The sequence below is a fragment of the Nicotiana tabacum genome, chromosome 8, assembly GCF_000715075.1.
Source record: "Nicotiana tabacum cultivar K326 chromosome 8, ASM71507v2, whole genome shotgun sequence".
NCBI lineage: Eukaryota > Viridiplantae > Streptophyta > Magnoliopsida > Solanales > Solanaceae > Nicotiana > Nicotiana tabacum.
Window position 1 is genome coordinate 65,575,292 of NC_134087.1, and position 16,672 is coordinate 65,591,963.

Here is a 16,672-nt window from a genome sequence, read left to right on the forward strand (position 1 = left end):
CTAATACATAACTCTATATATAAATGATAAATTGTATATCAACTTGTAATTAAATTAAAACTTATATTGAAAGTAAACACTTATCAAAAATAATATAAATAAGTAAAAATCATAAATTTGTTAACATTAGAGATTGGAAAAGGTGATTTACACCAACAAGATCTTTAGTCCCACTGTTTAGGTTGTGATTTCGTTGAGAAATTTTTTAAGAATATAGCCTTCGCGTCACAAATTTGAAAGCACGCTGCTAGCGCTCACCAAATTTTTATGGTGATCGTCAATATTTTCAGTAAAAATCCTGATGATCACGTTCACGTCAAGATTTCTGGCCAAATCTTAGTGATCACGATATTCTGCCAATCAACATAAGCATCTTAGGGTGATTATCATCAGAATTCGACCACAAACCCGACGAACCATCAGAAATTTTTTTCAGTATTTGTGGCTGAAATCTTATCGTGCACAAACAAAACAAAAAACATGCGAGACTAATAAATCAACATATTCTTTATGGTGGCCAAAAAAATAAACACTAGATGCGCAGAAGGTCACTCTGCGCAATTTCACTCTGAACGATGGGTTTATTTTTTATTTTTTGTAAATTCCACAATTATGCTACTAAGATGGTATTTTCAGCTCTATTTCGAAGTTAGGTGATGCTTTTCGTTGAAGAATTAGCGTCTGTTTGCTGCCTGGTAGTATTCCTGTGTACAGGTTGATTATTCTAATTGATATAGTTTCAACCGAAGCGAATCACATTTTGTGACTACTTTTGAGTGTACGATGTCCTGGCAGAGCACATTTTTCATCTTTCTTCTTTGAGAAAGTTTTTGCTTGCAAAGTTCTATCGATTCTTGTGATAGATTTTGGAGAAGTTTTATTTTGTGTCTCGTACAACTGACACTAATTGTATGAGGCTTCTTTTTTTATCTTACAAATTTGTAGACCCCAATCTTATACTTCTGAGTCCACATAAATCTGAATCCACAAAATTGTAAAACAAAAAGAAGCCTCGTACATCTATCATTTGCATGATTAAGTTCCTCCCCCACACAAGAATCATTACCTCATTTTTGGGTCCCACTTCACGTGCCACTCTTTGCGTTGTACCATCTTCTATCTTTGCGAACAAAACCAGTCCAAAAACTCCCAAAAAGACAATTGCATGTTTTAAATGACCAAAAGGTCCTCAATCATCTCCTATTATAAATTCCTTACTCCTCGTCTTACTCTTCCCTCGTGTACTCTCTACCAAAGAGAGTGTAAACTTTGCTTATTCTTTTGGTTGTTAGATTTGGAAATGCTGGGCGTTTTTAGCAGCTCGATTGTGACGCCGCCGGATGAGCTGGTGGACGCTGGAAGCCGGACTCCGTCGCCTAAGATAACGGCGGAGGCTCTGGTGAACCGCTTCATTACAAGCGATTCTTCGGCGGTGTCCATTCAGATCAACGGTCATGTCCAACTCGCCTACACTCACATGGATGAGTCTGCTTCACTGCCAAGGTACCAAAAGTGTTAATCACCCCATTTTATTGTTTGCCAAGTTATTTGTCTGGGTACGAGCTTAAATTAAGAAAGAAAGATTGCCATTTCACCAATTTTCTTTTGATACGGATACTTCAGGTAACAAGAAATCGCTTAGTATTTTTACCTTCACTTGGAAATTTAACATGAGACCATATGATTCTCAACTCAATTCCACTACCTCACGCCTCTGAATGCGTCGTGGCTATATATAAATTTATTTTATTAAAGACAAAATAGTAAAATGAAAAATTTGAAATTAATTAAAATTATTTTTAAATATGAAAGGATGTTTTTTGGAAGAATGGTTGAAAATAAAAACTGTTACTAAAAATAGAAATAAAAACACCAAATTAAAACAAACGAAAAAAATATTATCTGGAGCAGAAAACCGAGGAGCTTGTGAGGAATTATTTTTGTCGGCGTTGATCACAATTCACATGTCTGAGCTATTGATGATTTTAAAGACATGTTGATCCCCGTTTGATTACAGGATGCCCTTAGTTGATAACCATATCTAATTATGTATACTAACAAAGTTTACTGGTTTAGCATTTCCTTTGTTGGATATGTTGAATTTAATTATGTCATCTGACGGTTTAATCGGAGATGATGAAAGCATTAATTTATTGGCTCTATTATCAGCCCTTTCTTTGCATGGCTAACATGTGTTAGAATCCTGCACTAAAAACCTTGGTGTTCCCTTTGATACCATCTGGATTTTTTATCTTCATGAACGTGGCAGTTTGGCAGGCTCTGTCAATTACTTGAAAAGACAAAAAAAACTAAAAAGTAAATAAAATATTGTCAGCTAATGCAAGAAAAAAAAGTAGAAATAATAAGTAGGTGGGAATTTAACTTTTGATGGAAAAAATCAAATAATTCTTGTCGTTGGTCAATGAGTTGGGAGGTTTTTTAGGAGTTCATCAACAAATAATACTACTTATATTTATATTGCATGTGTTTTGAAGCAAGCAAATTGCGTAACACTTCAAGATTCTTGTGATCTAAGGTTTGCTTGAAAGTACAAATCATGGGAACGTCCAATTTTGAGTTTTCTTTTTCTTTTTCATTTTAATATTTTAAATTGTCCTATTAGGAAAGTCAAATTTTTATTTGGTGGAATTTGACCTTCCTTCATTTGTAATTCACACATAGTTCAATTGCTTTAATGTGACAATAAAGAAAAAAAATGATAACTTTATTATTATAGTGATTAGGGTAAAGTTCAGTGACTATTAAATAAAATTAATTGACCGTGAATAAGCAACTTGTAAGATTAATTTGGTGTTGAAATGACTGGTCATTTGCTGTTAAGGAAGAAATCTTTTGCTTGTTTGAGGGATCTCTTGACAACTTAGGGAGTTTGAGACAACAATATGGCCTTGCCAAGTCGGCAAATGAGGTGGTATTGATGATTGAAGAATACAAGGTTCTTCGTGATCGGGCACCTTACCCTCCGAGTCATGTCGTTGGTCACCTTCAAGGCAATTTTGCATTTATCGTTTTCGACAAGTCCACTTCTACATTGTTTGTAGCTAGTGTAAGTAAATTTTCCCTATCCAAATTGCCCTGTATATATATAGTTGGTTTTGTTGAATCTTGATCCTCGTAGTAGTTTGGTAGCACCTTTGTTTTGGGTAAAACATGTCATTACCCGGGTTCAAATCCTGGATCTTTGTGGCAGGATCAATTCGGTAAGGTACCTCTCTATTGGGGAATCACTACTGACGGATATGTGGCCTTCGCCAATGATGCCAATTTGCTTAAAGGTGCTTGTGGCAAATCACTTGCGTCGTTCCCTCAAGGTGGGTTGGTAAATTATTTCTTGTGCTTTAGGCGGTTATTGGTCCATCATCAAGCGGGATGCATAATGAGCTAGATATGTTTTTTAGGGTTGTCATGTCCAATTGAACATGTGAATAAATTAATTTGAGAAAATGACGCCGATAAAGACTGCCTCAATGTATTGAATCTGGATATTTTTCTAGGGTGTTTCTTCTCTACAGCAGTTGGAGAATTAAGAAGCTATGAGAACCCCAAAAACAAGATCACTGCCGTTCCTGCTACTGAGGAAGAAATATGGGGCGCCAAATTTATGGTTAGTGATACGTATCTGCAGATTATTCATAATTTTTTAATTTTTTGAAATGGTCCGAGATGCGATGTTGTTTGGTAGGTCCCTAATTTGTTCCTCTGTATTTGTGGATGAATAATTCTAAATACGAGAAAGATTTATCTTCTGGGGCTCTCAAAAACTAGTGTCGCACATTCCACGTAATGTGATCCTGATTTTTAACATGATGATTAATTAATGCACATTACCATCATGCTAGCTCAGTTTTCGCATTAGATCAGTATCATGGATTGGCAAGTTACAGTGGATGTTGCTTTCGATCGGGGCCTTAACTTTTATGTTTATCACATAAAGATACACTGATATAATAAAGCAGGATATTTTTCACAGTATGGCAGCAACAATATATTGCATTTGTCTGTTGAATCCCTTATTGCCGGTCATTAGTGCTTTACAGGTCACATGAACCCATACTTTGCAATTAAAAATTTGCCCCCTATCCTCTCTGCCTCACGTTTTCTTGTTCTTGGATTTTTTGTCTCCTGATTTATCCAATCCTTTTTTACTAGTCTATGTATTTTCATGACTTGTACATTAAGTTACATAAGTCGAGCAAATTTAAATATATATCTTCCTTTTTACAAAAACTTTTGAAGTATGTATATGTATAAAAGAGATAGAAAACGCAAGCTAAAAAAATAGAAATTGGCTTGAACTTTCGTAGTTTGCTTTAGGTGCGTTAATTGAATAATTGTCATAGCTACGGGTACGGTTCCCGTAACGTAGTTTGTGACACCTAGTTACTAAAATTCGGGGTACAGTTATGTGACCCGGCCACAATTTATTCTTTAAAAAAATTAAACATGTTGTAGATCGTGAGTACGGTTCTCGTGACATGATTCGCAATATGTAACAATAATTAAATAAAAGCGGTTATAAGGAAAAAATGCACAATAGTTTAAAACATGTATTAAAATCAGATAATATGCCAGTTATAATAGTTTAAGCGACCGTGCTAGAACCACAGAATCCGGGGATGCCTAACACCTTCCCCCGGGTTAACAGAGTTCCTTATTCAGAATTTCTGGTTCGCAGACTTCAAAAAGGAAAGTCGAAATTTTCCTCGATTTGGGATTTAAAATAAATCGGTGACTTGGGACACCAAATAAACTATCCCAAGTGGAGACTCTGAACAAAACTGAATAAATTAATCCCATTTCGAATAATATCACTTTAATTGGAAAAACTCCCTTGTACTACCTTCGGGTGTGTAAAAAGAAGGTGTGACAGCTCTGGCGACTCTGCTGGGGAAATACCCAGAATCTCTGGTTCAGGGTTCAAGAATTCGAGCTTAGAATAACTGTTATAGTTGGCTTGTTTTATTTGGTTTTTACATGTTGAGCCTAATGTACTAAATGCCGCTTTTACCGCTTTGATATTGTTTGGACTGTATATAAATTGCTACGAAACCCTCCTCTCTCTGAGTCTTCTAAATCATCTGGAAAGTGTGCATTTCGTGTGACTTCTTTTCTGTTAGAGTCTTATCCCAATTTTAGAACGAGGTTCGGACAAGTTGCAAAGCCGGTGAAGCTTCTGTATTCCCGGTACGCTGCCCTCGGCTCGAGCTGTCCGCTCGGGTAAGCCAGGTCTAGAACAATAAACCCAGGTTTTTAAACCTAGTATAACAAGCCTCATACCGGATCCCTAGTAGGAACGTTTGTTTACATCACGTGCATTTGACCTTGGAGACTCAACACAGGGGTTGAGTCTGTCTAGGACAGGTGTACCCAAATGAAAATGACCATCCTGATGCATTTTACGTGCTACTTGCGCGTCTATTTGTTTTGGCTTGCATGTTGACCGGCTTCTAGAACAGCGGAAGAAAATAAAAAAAAACAAAAAATCAAAAACATCAAATAATAATAATAATAATATAGGAGTGAGAGGTAGGTATTTAGAAAATTCTGAAACTCTACCGAAATTCTGAAAAAAGAAGAAGTCATCTCCAAATGAGCCAAAGTTTTCAACTGCCATGTTTCCCCTGTTCTGTCAAAACTGGCGAACTACGCGGGTCTAATTCTCACTGGATGTGAGATACGTAGGCAAACCTCATCGGTTCCGGCCCATAATTTTCAAAAAAAAAAATAAAATCCAAAAATATTTTCCTTTACTTCCTCTCTAGAAAAGTCTTTTTTTAGACTCCAATTTTCAAAAAATCCAAAAAAAATAAAAATATTTTCCATTACTTGCTTCTTTAGAAACTAATTGTTTATTTAAAAACAATATATAAAAAATATTTTCTTTTACTGCTTTTTAGACCCTAATTGTTTTTTTTAAAAAATATAGATATATACAAAAATATTTTCTTTTAATTTCTTCCAAAAATCCAAAAATATTTTCATTCTTCTTTCAAAATTGAAAAGAAAATTCAAAATAAAATTCCAAAATTTTTTTTCTTTCTTCTTTAGAAGTTTTTTCTATCGAAATTCCAAAAAAACAATAAAAGTCTAAATTAAAAAAAAAACTTTCTTCTTTCGAAATTCCCAAAAAAAAAAAAAAATTTGAAATCAAAAAAATTTTCTTTCTTCTTAAGTCTTTCTTGCGGAAATTAAAATATTCCAAAAAAAAAAGAGTTAGTTTATTTACTTTATTTCTGGTCTTCCCGAACTACGGCAGTTTGATTCTCACCGGATGTGGGATACGTAGGTAACCCAATCGGGTACAACTTCATTTTTGTAAAAATAGCCCAAAAGAACAAAAAAATTTTGTTTTGATTGTAAATAAGTAAGGTGATGTCATTCTTGTCTAAAATAGTTGAATGTCCCCAAAGGGCGCCGGAAGGCCGTTTTTGCAAGAACAACCACCTTTAGTAGTTTTTTTTAAGGTTTTGGCCGTTTAGCAAACACAACGTTAAAATCTTCTTCCCCGAAGTGCTGAAAGGCCGTATTTGCAAAGCCGGATTTTTTATGAAAATTTTAAAAAAAATAGTGATAACCTTTTCTTGAGTCAAAATGAGTCATAACCTTTTAAATTAAATCACCCTAATAAATGTGCAGGATGAGCACAGATGAAAACGAACCCTTCGCAGCTCTTGAAGAGATCCCCTTACAGCTCCACATGTGGTGGAATGACCTAGGAAAAGGTAGCCGAGGAACTATGATAAACGTTTTGGGTGGTCTTGTCGAACTTTTGAACATCAAGCCAAGATTGGACGTGATTGAAGCCTTGATACCTTTTTGGGATCCGACTCGCAATGTGTTTCGCTTTTCTGATTTTGAGCTCACACCCACGCTAGAGGAAATTGCGGGTTACGCCGGCCTTAGCGGAAACTTTAGAAGTCGGTACCCGGTGTCACCGAGACCAGTATCTCCTTACAAGTTTCTGGATATGTTGAGTATTAGCCGGGATATTCAGGATGAGAATTTATCTGAAGGGTTTTGCACTTTCCAGTTCCTGTACCAACGCTATGGCAATCCCCGAGGTTTCGAAGCACCGAATACTGGTCTGACCTATGCCGGAAATAAAGATAAATGGGAGGCAATGAGGGGTTTGGTTTTTATAGTAGCATTCTTGGGTGTTATAATATATCCGCGAAAAGACGGCAACATAGAATTGGGCCTCGTGGGAATGGTTGATGTCGCAATCAAGAAAGCTAATAGCACTTTGGTTCCCCTGATCTTATCTGAGATTTACTGAGCTTTGACCATCTGTCGAGAAGGGGGAAAATTCTTCCAAGGCTGCAACTTACTACTACAATTGTGGATACTGGAACATCTCTGCCACTATGTCGGGTATATGAACTACGGCATGACCGGTTTGGATTGCATCGAAGAATTTGAAAGCCGAGTGGTTGGGGTTGAATTTCCAGAGGGTACCGAAGCTTGGTTTGCACACTTGAGTTCTTTAACTTCGGATAAAATTGAGTGGACGTTCGGATGGCTCCCTGCCACCGAAGTCGTATACATGTCAGCTAAAGTCTGCTACTTTCTCCTAATGGGCATCCGGAGCATCCGGAGCATCCAACCATATACTCCTCATAGGGTTTTGCGCCAACTGGGAAGATTTCAAATCGTCCCCCATGACGAAGATTTGAGTGTACATGTCATTGAATTTGGCCCAAAGGTTGTATTTCCAGAAGGAAGAGTTCGCCAAGTTTGGAATGAGTGCAGATTTCTCGAACCCAAGACTATGGTGCGGGATCTAGCTAGAGGTGAGGTGGACCCCAATTATATGGTTTGGTTTGGCAAAAGGTTTCAAATTCCTCGAGAGCCCGAGAGACCTGCTAAGAGACCCCATGTCCAACAATTCACTAACGACTCGCAGGAACAGTGGGGCTGGTTGGCAAAAGAAGAAAGCTATAGGGCCAAGATAAGTAAATTAGAGGGACAAATCAGGGACCTCAAATTTGGCCACAGTATCCAAGCTGCCGCAGATGAAGGGGAAAAGAAAAAGCTAACTCAGGAAAACGAAGCTCTCAAAGCTCAAATCCATAAAATGAGAATAGTTGCTAGAAACCTGGAAAGAAGCCGGGCAGATGAAATGCTTATAAGCGGTATGAGAAAGAAGGTACTTGAGTGTCAAGATGACCTAGAAAAATCTGAGGCTAGTCTAGCAAAAGTCCGAGCATAATTGGCAGAGAATGCAGAAGGGCGGGCAGAGTTTGTGCGACAAATGAAAAGAAAATATGAGGGGACAATCTCCAATTTAAAGAGAAAGCTAACCACCCTTGAAAATGAGGCGGACAAATAGGCCAGGAATTTTAAAGCCGATAGGGAACATTGTTATGCTCTGATGGCCCAAATGGACGAAGATATGCAACAATTGCGGAATCAAAATCATCATGACACTCAAGTGTTGGAAGCTCGGAATCAGCAAATCGGGCGTTTACTTCAGGAAAAGGGTATTGTCCGAGAGAGGGTTAGAGCCATTGCCTACTATATCGTCATGAAATGCCACGCATGTGAGGATATGACTCAGACCACTTTCTTCGCTGCTGTAATGACATTTGTCCGCCAGATAATGAGTGATTTGGAGCGGCTTCAAGGGTATCTCGCACGTAGGCCCGTGAGACCGGATGATGTCCCACGGGCCCCAGGAGTCGAAGCATTGATGTATTCATGATTTTTCATTTATTGAGTCTGTATTTTGGAAATTATTTTTGAGTCTGTTGGTAGTTTTTAAAATTCCAAGAAAATGAGTAGTTGGAAGTCTTTTGTAATAGAAAGTTTAGGAGTTTTATTAATGAAAATTTGAAAATTCCCAAAAATTGTTTCTTTATTTTTCGCATTTGTTTTTCTTGAACTACGTAATGATCTGATTCACGCGGCATCGTGATACGTAGGCAATCCTCATCGGATCCGGTCACATTTTTGTAAATAACTCAAATAAGAGAGGGATGTGAAAAAGAGAGCCAAAGAAAAACCAAAAGAAAAACGAAAAAAAAGCAAGGAAAGAGAGGAAAGAAAAGAGTGGAAAATAGGAATAAGAGGAGAAGTACAAAAGCCAAAAGTGGAAAGAAAAAGAAAATTGGGGAAAATAAGCAGAGCCGGGATGAACCATGCAACCGTTGCGAAACATGTAGAAACACATTTAACTGTATAGGTGCATCACACCCCAACGTGCGATTACCTATGTGTTAATTGCTTCAAACTGACTGGTTTGTTGTTTACTGTTAGTTAGGTTCTATAGTAAGGTGGTTGGTTTTGTGGTAGTCTGGCTTTACATTCATACTTCACAAGGTCAAAAGGAAGCATTGAAATGTCTTCGGAAATTCCTCTGCCAACAGTTCCTATTCCAGAGGATAGTCCGATCTCGACCATCCCAACTTCTGAGTCAGCAACTGCTGAGGAAAATAGAATTCTGCGTCTTCGCATGATGGAAATGTGGGACGCTTGGGCCAATGGAAAAGAACCACCAAATGCGATCTCTGGATTCTCTGAGCTTTTTCCCAGGACAAGTGGGACCTCCAACATCCCCATGAGTTATCCAAATACCCCATTGGGATATCCTACCATTTCAGCCCACTTTGCTGGAACACCTTCTGAGTCTCGCCCCCAGGTGTTAGCTTCAGGTGCATCTTCAAACATATTCACCGCTCCAGCTTGTTCAGCTATGGCACAACCTGCTTTACCCAGGCCTAACTTCGATTCATCTTCCTTCACATTTCAAGCATCATCTTTCCCACTGGAACCTACCCAGTTTACTACCAATGCTTACCCTCAGCCGCCCCGGTACGAGTTTACCCCAGGGCAGGAAAAAGCCGAAAAAACACCTGAACAAGAGGAAATTACCAGAAAGATGAGAAGCATGGAGCAAAGTCTCAAAAATATACAGGGTCTGAGTGGGCAAAAGAGCGTATATTACGCTGACCTGTGCATGTTCCCGCACGTACATCTACCCTTGGGTTTCAAAACCCCAAAGTTTGAAAAATATGACGAGTATGGGGATCCCATTACCCACCTCAAAAGGTACTGCAACCAGTTGCGGGGAGCGGGAGGAAAAGAAGAGCTTCTTATGGCCTACTTTGGAGAGACTTTGGTCAGCATTGCTTCTGAATGGTATATGGATCAGGATATATCTCGTTGGCATATCGGGGACGACTTGGCTCGGGATTTTGTCAGGCAGTTTCAATATAACATCGACATTGCCCCTGACAGGAATTCATTATCAAATCTAAAGAAGAAGTCCTCGGAGAGCTTTCGAGAGTATGCTGTCAAATGGCGCGAACAAGCGGCCAGAGTCAAGCCTCCAATGGACGAAACATAAATGGTCAGTGTCTTCCTTCAAGCCCAAGAGGCTGATTATTATCAAAACATGATGTCTGCAATGGGAAAGCCATTTGCCGAAGCCATAAAAATCGGTGAAATGGTTGAGAATGGGTTGAAAACATGGCGAATCTTGAGTCAGTCTGCTATAAGGGCTACCTCCCAAGCAATCCAAGGCGGGTCTGGAGGAGTAGCAAATCGAAAGAAGAAGGAAGAAGTAGCAATGGCAACTTCGAGTGTAAGAAAACCCCGTTCGGCCAGACTTCATTTCTCTGAAAGAACCCCACAACACTACTACCCCCATCAAGATGCGGCCTATGCTATGGATCTTCAGCCATACGCAGTGATGAATGCACAACCATACGCTAGGCCACAACAACAATTTCACCAAAACCGAGCTCAATTTCCCAGAAATCAACTTCCTCACCAAGCTTAGTATAATCCCCGACCTCCACAAAATAATTTTCCCTACAATGCCCGTGCTCGGGAGCCGCCCAGGAAGACGAACTTCACACCTATTAGTGAGTCATATTCTAGCCTTTTTCCTAAATTGGTCCAAATGGGTTTGTTACAACCCGTACCTCCAAATAGGCAAAACCTAGAGTCACCCTCTTACCAACCTGGCGCCCGATGTGCCTATCATTCTGGGGTGGAAGGGCATGACATTGAGAGCTGTTGGACTTTGAAAAGGGTTGTTGAAAATCTCATAGAACAAAAGCGGACAGTGTTAAAGGATGAAGACATTCCTAATGTGACCAACAACCCGTTACCGGCTCACAACAATGGACTGATTATTGGAATGATCTGCGAAGATAAAGAGTTTGATCCTGCCTTGAAAGCCATCATTGCAATCGCTGACATCGAGAAAAAGCCAAAGGCTGATGCAAAGCAAGAGAAAGGGGAGAAGAAGAGTAAACCCACCCGTCAAAACACAGAAAAAACAGTGGAAACCAAAACTGAGGTAGTACCCTCGAAAGATGCCATCCTTTATGTGCCCCGGGGTCCTAGGAAAGGACAAGTGACATTGAGCCCTCTAAGAAGGTTTGAGCTGAACAAATGATCTAAAATGTATGTGCCAAAAGGGACCTATGTGGTACGGGGGCCAATAATTTCACCAAGGCTGAATGAGCCCATGGTTATTGGCCGCGCACCGCAGAGGCCCATGACAGATCCTACTGCCATCCCATGGAATTATAACGAGGCGGTAGTAACCTACAAAGGAAAATAAGTCCTGGGAGAAGTAAATGAAACTAACTCGGCTGAGAAATACCTCAATTTGGAGGAAGTGAATAATGCCACGAAGAAGCGTTTCCCACTCAAGAAGCCAGTTAGTGCCGAAGAAGCAGAAGAGTTCTTCAGGAAAATGAAAACTGCGGACTACGAGATAATTGACCAACTCCGAAAGTCTCCTGCTCAGGTCTCTTTGTTGTCTCTATTAATGAATTCAACTGAACATCAGAAAGTGTTGATCAAAACCCTCAATGAAGCTTATGTTCTGATTGAAACTACTGTGGAACAACTGGAGAGGATGGCAGAAAGATTCTTCACAATCAATCAGATCTCCTTTAGCAAGAATGACCTGCCCCCGAAGGGGGCCACCCACAACAAAGCCCTCCACCTAAAAGTTAAATGTGAGGGGTATTATGTGAAGAGAGTTATGCTGGATGGCAGTTCCGGAGTAGATATCTGCCCTCTCTCAACTCTGCAAAGAATGGAGATCGAGACTGAGAGAATCAGTCCCAACAACGTCTGTGTTCGTGCCTTTGATGGAATCAAAAGAGAAACCATAGGCGAGATCGATTTGATTTTGACTATTGGACCTGTGGATTTTGAGGTGACATTTCAAGTCCTAGACATGGATATTTCTTATAATTTCCTCTTGGGAAGGCCTTGGATTCACGCGGCAGGAGCCGTACCTTCCACTCTCCACCAGATGGTGAAATTGGAATATGAAGATCAGGAGATCATAGTCACGGAGAGGATGAACAATCGATATATCGGGACCCGTTGGTCCCATGCCTCGAAGCTAGGGAAGGTAGTGAACATATAGTCTATCAAGTTTTCGAGGTTGTGGTCGCAGACCAATATGAAGAAGGAAGCCCTTGCCCTCAACCTTTCTCTCAAAAGCGTCAGTTATGGTTGCCAAGGAAATGATCAGGCATGGTTCATCTCTCTTTATTCTTTCTGATTTTGTTACTTTTTCTTATTTCTTCTTTCAGTTCTAATAATGCGGCTTTAAATAACATGACATGCTTGCGGACTTCATGCCCAGATCCAAACATGCTGTCTAAATGTGAAATAATGAATCAAGAAATGGAATATGATGAAGAAGAGGCTTTTAAGGAAATAAATCGAGAATTGGAACAATTTGAAAATAAACCTAAGCCGAACTTAAATGAAACCGAGCCGGTTAATCTGGGTAGCTCTGAAAAAGTCAAAGAAACCAAGATAAGCATTCACACAGATGAAAGAACCAGGGACGCATTGATCCAACTTTTGTTTGAATTCAAAGATGTGTTTGCTTGGTCATATGATGACATGCCAGGATTAAGTGTCGATTTAGTGGTCTATAAGTTGCCAACCTACCCCGATTATTCCCCTGTCTAGCAAAAACAGAGGAAGTTCAAAATTGATATCAGTGACAAGATTAAATAAGAGGTCACAAAACAGTTAAAGGCGGGAGTGATCCGAGTGGTCCGATACACCACATGGCTGGCTAACATAGTTCCCATGCCAAAGAAAGATGGGAAAATTCGGGTGTGCGTTGACTACCGAGATCTGAACAAAGCAATCCCCAAGGACAATTTCCCTCTGCCAAACATCCACATCCTTGTTGATAACTGCGCCAAACATGAAATATAGTCTTTTGTGGATTGTTATGCAGGATATCACTAGATGTTGATGGATGAAGAAGATGCCGAAAAGACAGCTTTCACCACACTCTGGGGCACCTATTGTTACAGGGTCATGCCTTTTGGTTTGAAAAATGCCGGGGCAACTTACATGAGGGCCATGACTGCCATATTTCATGACATGATGCATCAAGAGATAGAGGTGTATGTGGATGATGTGATCATCAAATCTAGAACCCAGGACGACCATGTTCGGGACCTAAGAAGGCAAATCTTAGGGCACCTGGATATGTGATCACATGGATGAGAGAGATCTGTGAACAATTCAAGATAACGCATCGGAACTCTACTCCTTATCGTCCCAAAGCCAATGGTGCCGTCGAAGCAGCAAACAAGAACATCAAAAAGATTTTGAGAAAGATGATTCAAAGTTCCAGGCAGTGGCATGAAAAGTTGCCGTTTGCATTATTGGGGTATCGCACTACTGTGCGCACATCGGTCGGAGCAACCCTGTACCTTTTGGTTTATGGCACAGAAGCCGTAATACCCGCGGAAGTTGAAATCCCTTCTCTCTGGATCATTGTTGAAGCTGAAATTGAAGACAGTGAGTGGGTCAAAACCCGTTTGGAATAGTTAACCCTGATCGATGAAAAACGAATGGCTGCAGTCTGCCACGGGCAGTTGTATCAATAAAGAATGACTCGTGCCTACAACAAGAAAGTGCGGCCTAGAAACTTTGAAGTAGGGCAACTCGTCTTAAGGCGTATTCTCCCCCATCATCAAGAAGCCAAAGGAAAATTTGCTCCTAACTGGAAAGGCCCATACATCATCAGAAAATTGTTGCCAAAAGGGGCATTATATCTGGGAGATATTGAAGGAAATGACTCTGAAACAGCTGTAAATGCAGATGCGGTCAAAAGGTACTATGTCTAATCCTTCTGCAGCAATAACATTATCCGATTGGGATGACGAAGGCCTTCATTCTCGCTACCCCAAACACTCCAATCCTTTGCTAACCCTTTGAGCCGTTTACCTTTCTTTCATTACCCTCTTTGGAACCTGAAAGTGTCATTAAAAAAAAAGAAGAGAAAACTAAACAAAACAGAAAAACAAAAGAAAAATCAAAAACAAAGTTTCCTGAACTACGTTCGACTTGATTCCAAAAGGATACGTAGGCAGCCTCTCTCTGGGGTTCAGTCACACCAAAACAAAAATCCAAATTTCCCCAAAAGTGAAACTGGGGCAGACGTTATAATAATTCGGCGATGATCCCGCCCGAACGGTTCCAAAGTTGTAATTCGATCCAAGTTCTTTTTACCCAAACCTGTTTCAAGTCCTTTCGATCAATCGACAAAAGGTTTTTCAAAATCAAAGAACACAGTTGCTTGGATCTGATGCAATCAAGATGAGAGAAATAAAATGAGAGAGTCTTATTGGTGAAAACCTACGGGCACCATAAGACAATGGCGAGCAGAGAAATCGAAAATGAGAGAGTCTTGTTAGTGAAAACTCGTAATGAGCACTATAAGGCGACGGTAAGAAGAGAAATGAGAGAGATCGATTGGTGAAAACCCACAAAAGGCGTCATCGATCGAAAAGAAGAAACCCCTCACCACCAATGGTATTGAAAGAGTCCTGGCAAGGTTTCTCGGTTTTGAAACACGGGTCGCAATGGGTTTATGAGAAGATAGGATATTTTTGCGGATCGGTTGTCTAGTCCAAGAAGTATGTCATGTTTATTTGAAGTCTGCATGCACCTCAGATAAGTCCGTCCTTCCTCCCCGAAAGGGATGCTTCTCTTTTAAATTCATTTTCTTGTCCTTTGTTTACTTTTCCTTGAACCTCTTTCGGTCTAATTCTGTTCCGTAACTAATACAAAGAAAAGGTGGTAAGATTGGTTTTACAGAGTTCTGCTTGATAAAAACCAAGTCCAAAGAAAGGTACCCCAGCCTCAGCGGGTGCATCAAGTCGATCCCGACTGACCATAATAGCCGATGCTCTAAAACCAGAGTTATTGAAAATGAAAAGAAATTCGAAGTCAAAGCCCTAGAGGTGGATTAAAGTGAAAGGGACAAAGCCCCGCATGGTTGAACCGTCGTTTGGAAAGTTTGAAAAGTTGAGTTCCTCGATTTTAGGAGAGAGATCAATCTTCAGCAAGCAGCAGAGGTTCTCACCAAAAGATCTAGGCCGAGATTAAGTGATCAAAAATAATGAAGGCCACAAAACCGACCACCATTTCAAACTAACCGTTGTTCTTTGTTTGAAAAATTGAAACAGTTGCAATCCAAAGCAACCATGCAAAAAGCAGGTGCAACCAAAAGAAAATGCGCAAGGGTTAGAAATAGCTATGCTACAATAATCAACCCAAAAGGGAAGTCTCCTCCCAATTCTTTCCTGCATTTTTTACTCATTTTCTTAAACTCAAAAAATAAAAATAAAAAAAATAAATAAAATGAAGATTGATAAAAAGTAAAAAGAAGAAGAAGAGAAATTCAAAATCATGGTAGCATAGGGTCTCCAATCTCTAGATACGTCCTTTCCAACATAGGATCCCATTCCATAGTCGATGCCAGCATAACCTGGTAATCTTTTCCCACCTAGGGTCTCATTCCCTAGTCACTGCCAGCATAACCTGGTAGTCTCTTTTAGTATTGAGTTCCACTCTCTAGTTGATCCCCGTCATAACCCGAGGACCTTTTCCTTTCTCCGGCATAACCCGATGACTTTCCCGGCATAACCCGTGGATCTCCCCGGCATAACCCGAGGACCCTTTTTCTTTTCCGACATAACCCGATGAACCTTTCCGGTATACCCGTGGACCTCCCCGGCATAACCCGAAGACCTTTTTCTTTTCCGGCATAACCCGATGACTCTCCCGGCATAACCCGTGGACTTCCCTGGCATAACTCAGGGACCTTTTTCTTTTTCTCCCGGCATAACCCGTGGACCTCCCTAGCATAACCCAGGGACCGTTTTTTTTCTTTTCTTCCGGCATAACCCGATGACTCTCCCGGCATAACCCGTGGACTTCGCTGGCATAACCCAGAGACCTTTTTCATGTTCTCCCGCCATAACCCGTGGACCTCCCTAGCATAACCCAGAGACCTTTTTTATTCTTTTCTCCCGGCATAACTCGTGGACCTCCCCGGTATAACCCGATGACCTTTTTCTTTTCCGGCATAACCCGAGGACCTTTCCTTTTTCCGGCATAACCTGATGAATTTCCCGGCATAAACCGTGGACCTCCCCAGCATAACCCCAGGACCTTTTTTATTTCCGGCATAATCCGATGACTTTCCCGACATAACCCGATGACTTTCCCAGCATAACCCGTGGTCTTCCCCGGCATAACCCGAGGACCTTTTTCTTTTCCGGCATAACCCGAAGACCTTTCCGGCATAACCCGATCATTTTTTCCAGCATAACCTGGTAATCTTTCCAACTTGGGGCCTCTG

The 16,672-nt window shown here is 40.3% G+C and overlaps 1 protein-coding gene across 2 annotated transcripts; it reads left to right on the top strand.

Moving 5' to 3' along the window:
- The first annotated feature begins 1,237 nt into the window (after window positions 1–1,237).
- LOC107786595 (asparagine synthetase [glutamine-hydrolyzing] 2) lies at window positions 1,238–8,867 on the top strand. 2 transcript variants are annotated; one of them, XM_075219320.1, is made up of 5 exons: window positions 1,240–1,503; window positions 2,886–3,067; window positions 3,212–3,332; window positions 3,516–3,625; window positions 6,658–8,867. In XM_075219320.1, the coding sequence occupies exons 1-5, from the start codon at window positions 1,455–1,457 to the stop codon at window positions 6,670–6,672; spliced, it is 477 nt and encodes a 158-aa protein (XP_075075421.1). In that variant the 5' UTR covers window positions 1,240–1,454; the 3' UTR covers window positions 6,673–8,867. The 2 variants fall into 2 exon arrangements, with proteins under 2 accessions (XP_016463589.2, XP_075075421.1); XM_016608103.2 differs by lacking the exon at window positions 6,658–8,867 and having other exon boundaries at window positions 1,238–1,503; window positions 3,516–3,767.
- Window positions 8,868–16,672: the final 7,805 nt, after the last annotated feature.